Below are 8,342 nucleotides of genomic sequence, written 5' to 3'. Positions count from 1 at the left end.
CAAGCTAGCAGCATGATGGGAAATGAAGATTAATCATTGGTGGGCCTAAATCCTAATTAATTAGATCGATAAGATAAAAGTGGATTTGGATGGAGTAATTAGAGTAGTCTAAAAGGGGGTTAGGTTTATGTAGCTAGGTGATTTAGGTGATTAATTTCTTTTTTTTGTACAGGGATCGGGTTGGGTTTAATTTAGAAAGAGTTATATTATTATTAGGACAAGATGGGATGTCGATCTCAGACTTACTCCTCTCTGTGTGGGGGATTCTAGTTTTAATTTTGTCTGCTTCCTTTTGTAGTGGAATGATAAAGAGCACCAGGTGCGCATTGTTATTTGGTCCTCTTCCTCTGGACCCTTTTGCTTGCAGATTCAACTAGCACAAAATAATATCTCAATATTCGATCTGTTTATGTACAACTTATAATATTTATATGTGTATACATATATTTTGTCGTCCTTGTTTTCTTTGAAAACTAGCTAGCACTAGAAATCTTTCATATAATCAAGATTGAATCTTGTTCCATATAATATAATAAAATCGATAAGCAACTTAAGTGCGCATAAAAAATACTAGAAAAATATTAGGTATATCATATTTTATATACCACTTTGTGTATTGGTGGACTAAAAAATAGTATATACAATACAATACGATCGATAGATTAATTGTTGATTAGTATTATAATATATTACGTCCTTTTCGGATTCAAATTCTTATGATTGTTGAGGATGATCTCTCAAACCAATCAATTGGCAAGCATTATTTTCCAAGAATATGAAAGCAGTGTGGTAACACACACCGATTGAATCTACGGAGTCGAGTTCAAATTCAAAGAACGTTGGTTGCCATGCCACATTATTATTTTTTCTTGTTCCATGCCATCACACACTTTACTTAAGGGTTTATACGTAGGTTTATGTACATCAATTAATTTACGATACATCAATGAATGTCACAAACTAAAGGTTTTGTGTAAATAATCTACAATTACAATCATCAACTTACATATAGATATGCATAAGTGAATATGAGAAACATGAACATGCTAGATTAAATATAAGACATCATAATTAACAAATTGATGCATGCAAACGAGTACAATATATACTTACTTTATCCCAATACGTGCTGCTGATCGTTTTGGTTCTTGTGAATTTGTCATGTATCCTTCTGATAAAATCTTCAGCTTTCCCATCCACATCAGCACTCGCATAGGATGACGACGACAATTGATCCTCTGTAATTGGTACTTGCATCACCACGTCTACTTTGGTCATTTTACGACCATGGGCAGGCTCAAGTGATCTGACGCACGACGTTGCTCCAAAACTGTTGTTAGCCAGAGACAGAGATGAAAGTTTGATGATGTTTGCCACCAACACCATTGATTTCTCACATAGGGACATGTATTTCTTCTTATCGCGTTGTCCACCCTTGTGTTTCATGGCTTCCTGATCGATGAGCTACTTCGTTTTCCTAAGCTGAAATTGCAGAAAAGAAATAACAACGAAATATAGGGTTTTTAAATGGTTATGAACTTATGATCATCAGCTTATAATCGATACTCCATATATATAGACAAAATAAATAAAACGGAAATGTAATTGAAAAAAAGAAAAAGGAAGCAAAGTCAAATTGTTCTGTTCGCTTCTGTGGGGTTCCTGATCAAACTAGATGATGATGGACGCTATTTATTTGTATTGCAATGAGAAGGAAGAAGAGTGGATTATCAATACTTTATAATACTTTATTTCCATTTTGAATATCCTTCGAAAAAGATGGCAAAGGAGAACTAGATTCTGACATTTTATGAGTGTGTGTGCTTTATCTTAATCTGTAATTACTTAGACACACGCACACAACACAGATGCTAGGACTCGAACTCAGGACCTTATATGAGGGAATAATTACTCAAAATCACCATACTATTAGGTCCTTTGCTACTTTAGTAGGAGTTTAATTAGTCATCAAGTTAATAAAAGAAAGCTTGGTCACGATTCTCTCTCTTTTCCATTTTCAAGAGCCATTGCTTTCTGATCATTTGGATTGGTTCTTCTATGGCCACCGTAATTACAAACATATATCTTTTGGTCCCTCAAAAAGACTACTGTTTTTCTTTCTAATGAGCTGGTTGTCGACGTCTAGTGCCTAATATCCGAATATCTTTCTGTGCAGTTTGGTTGTGTTCACATTTCAAATCAACGGCATTTGCCTAATCTATGTGTGTATCTGATGTATTGCCTTCAATTCTCTTTCATGGTCATCAATTCTAGCATCATTTTATCTTCTTTTTCTGCTACATCCTCCTTTTTATCTTCAATATAATTTCGTTTTCAAGCATGGGGCAGATGATGCTAGGAGATTCGGTGTCGCTCCTTGTTTCTTGGGAATTCGGTCTCTTAGAGTATCTCTAAGAGAGTCTCCAAATATTACCCAAATTCTAGCTAAAAAGTGTTTCTTCCAGCAATGTTCTCTATTTTGGATTTTAAAAGGTGTTTCCTCTAACAATGTTCTCTATTTTGGCTAATCTGAAATATTTTATTACTATTTTCTCTTTCTTCCTCTTTCTCTTGCAAATCCAATATATTTATAAAAAAATGTAGAACCCAACCCCACCAACCTCTCAAATGTCTCTATCTCTCTCTCCTTTTTTCTCTCTCCTCCTAGCCAAATTCTCTCTCCTTCTTGCTACATGTAGAGAGCCAAGTAGGGAGTCTGCTGGAGGAGTATTTTCCTTATTTTTAGCCAAAATAGTTAGAGATGAGAGGATAGAGAGTTTGTTGGAAATGCTCCTAGGCACTACTCACAAACATGAGCATGTACACAATCAATTGTTAATATCTCTAACCTAAACGGAAAAGTTCGTAAATCACATTATGTCAATGATTGTTTGGTCTAGTGGTATTCAATCTTTAATTTGCTAAAGTAAATTCAGATTTTAAATATATTTAATTACTATTGTTGAATTTAAAAACAAAAACAAAAACAAAAACAAAAAGAAATTCCCAATTATTTCGTACTTGTTAAATTTGGCCCAATAAAAGAGGTGCCGATATAGGCCTAGTAAACTAGCATGCGGGGAAGAAGCCCTCATTTAACCCAAAAATCAATGTGAGAGTGATGGCCTAACCCAAGTGTGGGGCCCTTCAGTAATCCTACAGTCGTTAGAGCAACTCCAGCGAGGAGCCCAACCTCTGTCTGGGGGGAGAAAAAAAAAACCCAGTTCCAGCGAGGAGCCCAAGCTCGGGTTGAGAGTGGGACCCAAGAAGACGGGCTAGCCCGAAGGCGGCTTTAGCCCGAGTTCGAGCCGCAGACGTCAGCCCTGCACTCCACCAACAGCTAGAAGACATGTGTCGTCATGCGTTCCGATCACCTGCTCTTCTCCAATCCAACAGCTGAGCTTTTTTTTGCTATAAAATTATGAAAAAAATTGGAAATTTAAAAAATACCAAAAAATTCGGGAATTTTTTTTCTATAAATACCTACCAATACTCTTCACTTTCAACACTAAATCCTCATACATTTTCTTCTACTTATACTATTATTTGGGCTTTTTTTTTTGCAATAAAATTATGAAAAAAAATACCAAAAAATTATGGAATTTTTTTAAATAAATACCTACCAATACTCTTCACTTTCAACACTAAATCCTCATACGTTTTCTTATACTTCTACTATTATTCACTTTTTACTCAACATTTTATTACTTTTAAATTGTATTTTTATTTATCATCTTATCCAAAAAATTTATCCGATTGAGATATGAGTTTTATAATAAATATTGACACGTACGAACTCAAAAATCTTATTCTAAAATATTATCCAAATTAATTGTTTAGATAAACAAATTTGTGAAAAAAATAAAAAAATAAATAGTATTTGCCTTTTGCCATGACAACGGGTGGAACCACCACACATTGCTTTTACAAGGCAATTATTATTCACGTGAATAGTAGCTAGTTTCCTCACATGACAAAGGGCAAATGGGTGGAGTTGCTCTTAAAAGCAGAGAATGGTAAAACAATCAAAATACCAGAAATGCCATTGGTTAATATAAACATTAAAAATTGAAATTATTAATTAAATGAGGATAACGAAACACAACTATCCATTATCTTTTTTAATTCTAAAATAAATAAAAAAAAAAAAAAAGCCTTTCACAAACATGGAAGCGCGTGCGAGGCTAGTAATAATTAAAAAAAGGGAAAATCAATGAAAAGTATCATTTTACCTTAAAAAAGGATGACAAAGATTATTCCAAACAAATGATAAGCGATGATGAGTGGGTGGATTTAGAGCTTATTAATCAAACTACTCTTTAAAAACTGGAGCTTTCATCAGTGCTTGTTTGTCTCCACTCCACTCAACTTAAACCCAAGATTAAACATCATTAATTAAGTAATTAATTAGATTAGCATCCCTAAATTAATTAGTTGGCCTGCCATTTAAGCCACGTCACGGACAAAACGACGCCGTAAGCCCCATAAAAAGCCCAAATATCAGGTGGCTAGCAGTCAAAACTCCAAGAACTGGTCCTCTCCTCTGTAGACTGAAAACCAGAGTCAAATGGCGTGTTCCATTTCCCATCTACCTCAACCTCCACCATCGCCATCATCTCCACCACAACACCCACGCTCTTCGCTGCCCTAAATCCCACATCCAGAAAGAAAAAAAAAAAAAAAAACCAGAAAAACCCTAAAAATGAAGATCTTTTTGGGCATTGTCTCACTGGTGCTCTGCAACTCCCTCTTCTGCTACTCCATTGAAGACGACCTCACTTGCCTTGAGGGGGTCAAGACCTCACTCACAGACCCACAAGGGAGGCTGAGCCAATGGGACTTGGGCAACAGGTCGGTGGCCTCCATCTGCAAGCTGGTCGGAGTGTCGTGCTGGAATGAGAAGGAGAATCGACTCATCAGCCTCCAGCTTCCTTCAATGGAGCTCGCCGGTGAGCTCCCTGAGTCTCTCAAGTTCTGCCATAGCCTCCAGAGCCTGGATCTCTCCGGTAACGCTCTCTCCGGTTCCATCCCTCCCCAAATCTGCAATTGGCTCCCTTATCTCGTAACCCTAGATCTCTCCAACAACCACCTCTCCGGTTCCATCCCTCCGGAGATTGTCAACTGTAAGTTCCTCAACACTCTCATTTTGAACGATAACCGTCTCTCCGGTTCTTTGCCCTATGAGCTTGGCCGGCTCGATAGGTTGAAGAGAATCTCGGTCGCTAATAATGGCCTCTCTGGTACGATACCTCCGGACTTGTCTAAATTTGAGAAGGATGACTTTGATGGGAACAGTGGGCTGTGCGGGGAGCCTCTTGGGTCTAAATGTGGTGGACTGAGCAGCAAAAGCCTCGGCATTATAATCGCCGCTGGTGCAATTGGTGCTGCTGGGTCTTTGATCTTGGGTTTGGGGATATGGTGGTGGTTCTTTGTTAGGGCGAGTCAGAAAAAGCGAAGCTTTGATGGTGGTGTTGGTGGTGATAAGTATGGGAGTGGTTGGGTTGGGTTGTTGAGGTCTCATAAGGCTGTTCAGGTGTCTCTGTTTCAAAAACCCATTGTGAAAGTCCGGTTGGCTGATCTGTTGGCGGCCACCAACAGTTTTGATCCCCAAAACATTGTCATTTCCACGAGAACTGGTGTTTCATATAAGGCTGTCTTGCCTGATGGTTCGGCAATGGCGATTAAGCGGCTTAATGCGTGTAAGCTTGGTGAGAAGCAACTTAGGTCGGAGATGAATAGGTTGGGGCAGCTTAGGCATCCCAATTTGGTGCCTTTGTTGGGGTTTTGTGTTGTGGAGGAAGAGAAGCTTTTGGTGTATAAGCACATGTACAATGGCACATTGCACTCTCAGTTGCACGGAAGTGGTAATGTGAACAGCCAGTATGGTTTTTTGGATTGGCCAACACGCCTAAGGATTGGTGTAGGTGCAGCCAGAGGACTTGCCTGGCTTCACCATGCTTGTCAGCCGCCTTATATGCACCAGAACATTAGCTCGAATGTGATTCTTCTTGACTATGATTTTGAAGCTCGTATAACGGATTTTGGGCTGGCGAGGCTGGTTGCTTCTCGTGATTCCAATGATAGCTCGTTTGTCAATGGGGATTTGGGAGAGTTTGGTTATGTGGCTCCTGAGTACTCGAGCACAATGGTGGCATCGTTGAAAGGGGATGTGTATGGGTTCGGGGTGGTTCTTCTGGAATTGGTGACTGGACAGAAGCCTCTAGAAATTGTTAATGCAGTGGAAGGATTCAAGGGGAATTTGGTGGATTGGGTGAATCATTTATCAAACGCTGGTCGAAGCATGGATGCCATAGACAATATCTTAGCAGGGAAAGGTCACGATGATGAAATTTTGCAGTTCATGAGGGTTGCTTGTACTTGTGTGGTTGCTAGGCCAAAGGACAGGCCTTCCATGTATCAGGTTTATGAGTCATTGAAGGTCTTTGCTGAGAAACATGGTTTCTTCGAACAGTATGATGAATTTCCATTGGTCTTTGGCAAGCAGGTTCCTGAATCTTGATTTTATACAATAGTCAGGCAGGGAGAGTACTAAAAGTGCAAAATACTGCAGCATTTGGGCATGCCTTCATTGTATTCATATGAGAGACATTTTCTGCAATTGGGATGGTTTCCGGTCGGTTGGGCATGATTTCCGTGTTCTAATGCTCATTTGTTGAATCATTGTGTATTATAAAGAAGCATTATATGCATTGTAACGTTTCTGTAATCCGAAAATCTCTGTTTTCAGTTATAAAATTGCTCCCTCATCTGTTCTAATTTCTGCAGCCTTTTTTCCATTTTCATCATGCATGCATGGATTCTTAACGCTAGGTGTTTTGATGATGAAGTTCTGTGGAATTAAGTTCCTTCATTAGGTTCTGCATTTGGTAAATCCAATTTGTCTACCATGTTTAGATCTGGAACCTTTTTTGATGGATCTCATGATTTGAAAAGGCAATACCAGTGTGAATGCATCTCAGCCTTCTCTGTCTTCTCATAATTGGAAGCATTCAAATCCAGCAAAGAAGTCACCTTCTCATTCTTTATGAATTTTATCCAATCTCTGATAGGTACCCTAAACCCTGGCCCAACCACTTTGCAAGGGTCAATTATGTCAAGACTGTTTTGTATTTTTCTTTACACTTTCACCCTCCGCTCATATCAACAACTCAACACACAGCAGCATATAAAGCCTGGATGGAATTCAATGAAACAAATCATATACGTCTTGTATTCAATGACGTTTTCTTTTCTTCGTTTCATACCAATACCATATAATAAAGAAGAAAAATGTAAAAAGGCCACCGCGGTCTTCTCGTGATAGCATTAAAACTTTTGTGCTGAAAAAGATATAAGAATCATCATCATCATCATCATCATCATCACATCATCTGGGTCATCATAATAAATCATATAACCCAAATATTTATCACGTATCTTTCAGCTTCAGTGGGGTTCATTTCGTATGATATGATGGGGCTTTAATTTAATTGACCCTACCCAAACAGACCCTGCCATGTGGGGCGGTATGAAATGTCTTTTTGCGACATTTTGGCCATTTTATGTGCCTGGTTGAAGTGGTTAGGGGGTGCGTTGAGATATGATTGACCACATGGTCCCCAATCCCCAACCCCATTGGGTATATGGAGTAAGCCAGCCCTGTGACATTTGAATTGGCTCGCCCACTACGTGATTGCAATCAATAAAGCTCCTTTAGCTACAATCTAAATATGTGCCAGTATAAATTGACATCTCAACTTGGAGAACAAAAGCCAAAAGCATATCTAAGTTGTTGAGAATCAGACATAGGTTAAGCCGGTTGCTCAAGATGTAGATTAATTTAATACAAATTTATAAATAAACCCAATCTTAGACATGTATTTATAAAAAAACCCAAGCACTATTTAAACATAGAAACACACCTAAAATCAACCCCAAAATCAAAAATTGTATATTTTTTGGGTGTGTTTATAAATGGGTTTTGAGTGTGTAATGATGAGTTTTGGGTGTGTTTATAAAGTGTTTTGGGTGTTGAGTTTTTTTATAATTTCAGCCCCCATTTTGGGTGTTTTAGTGAAACTCCCTTAATTTAAAGTGTCGCTTGGATAGGAAAAAAAATGGTGGAAAAAAAAGACTTCACTGTAAATGGGGTGGGCTGGAGTTAGATATATGAGGCGAACGAAACGAGATGTCGTAATCTCATTAAACTGCGGTTTAGTTGCAAAAGCCCAAAGTCGAGTGCCGTAGCCCAACTCTTGCGGCCCAAAAGTGAGTCTGCCAATTATTGGGGCAGTTTTATAATATCAAGAACATCAGGGGACTCCAGTGAAATAAATAAAAAA

The 8,342-nt window shown here is 38.4% G+C and overlaps 1 protein-coding gene across 1 annotated transcript; it reads left to right on the top strand.

Annotated features, from left to right (window-relative positions):
• The first annotated feature begins 4,437 nt into the window (after positions 1-4,437).
• LOC103321461 (putative inactive receptor kinase At1g27190) lies at positions 4,438-6,777 on the top strand. The gene has a single exon (XM_008223267.2). The coding sequence runs from the start codon at positions 4,703-4,705 to the stop codon at positions 6,518-6,520; it is 1,818 nt and encodes a 605-aa protein (XP_008221489.1). The 5' UTR covers positions 4,438-4,702; the 3' UTR covers positions 6,521-6,777.
• Positions 6,778-8,342: the final 1,565 nt, after the last annotated feature.

This window comes from Prunus mume, linkage group LG2 (genome assembly GCF_029339155.1).
Source record: "Prunus mume cultivar Tortuosa linkage group LG2, ASM2933915v1, whole genome shotgun sequence".
Taxonomy (NCBI): domain Eukaryota; kingdom Viridiplantae; phylum Streptophyta; class Magnoliopsida; order Rosales; family Rosaceae; genus Prunus; species Prunus mume.
The sequence above is the reverse complement of the archived record's forward strand: the minus strand, read 5'-3'. Positions and strand labels throughout refer to the sequence as shown.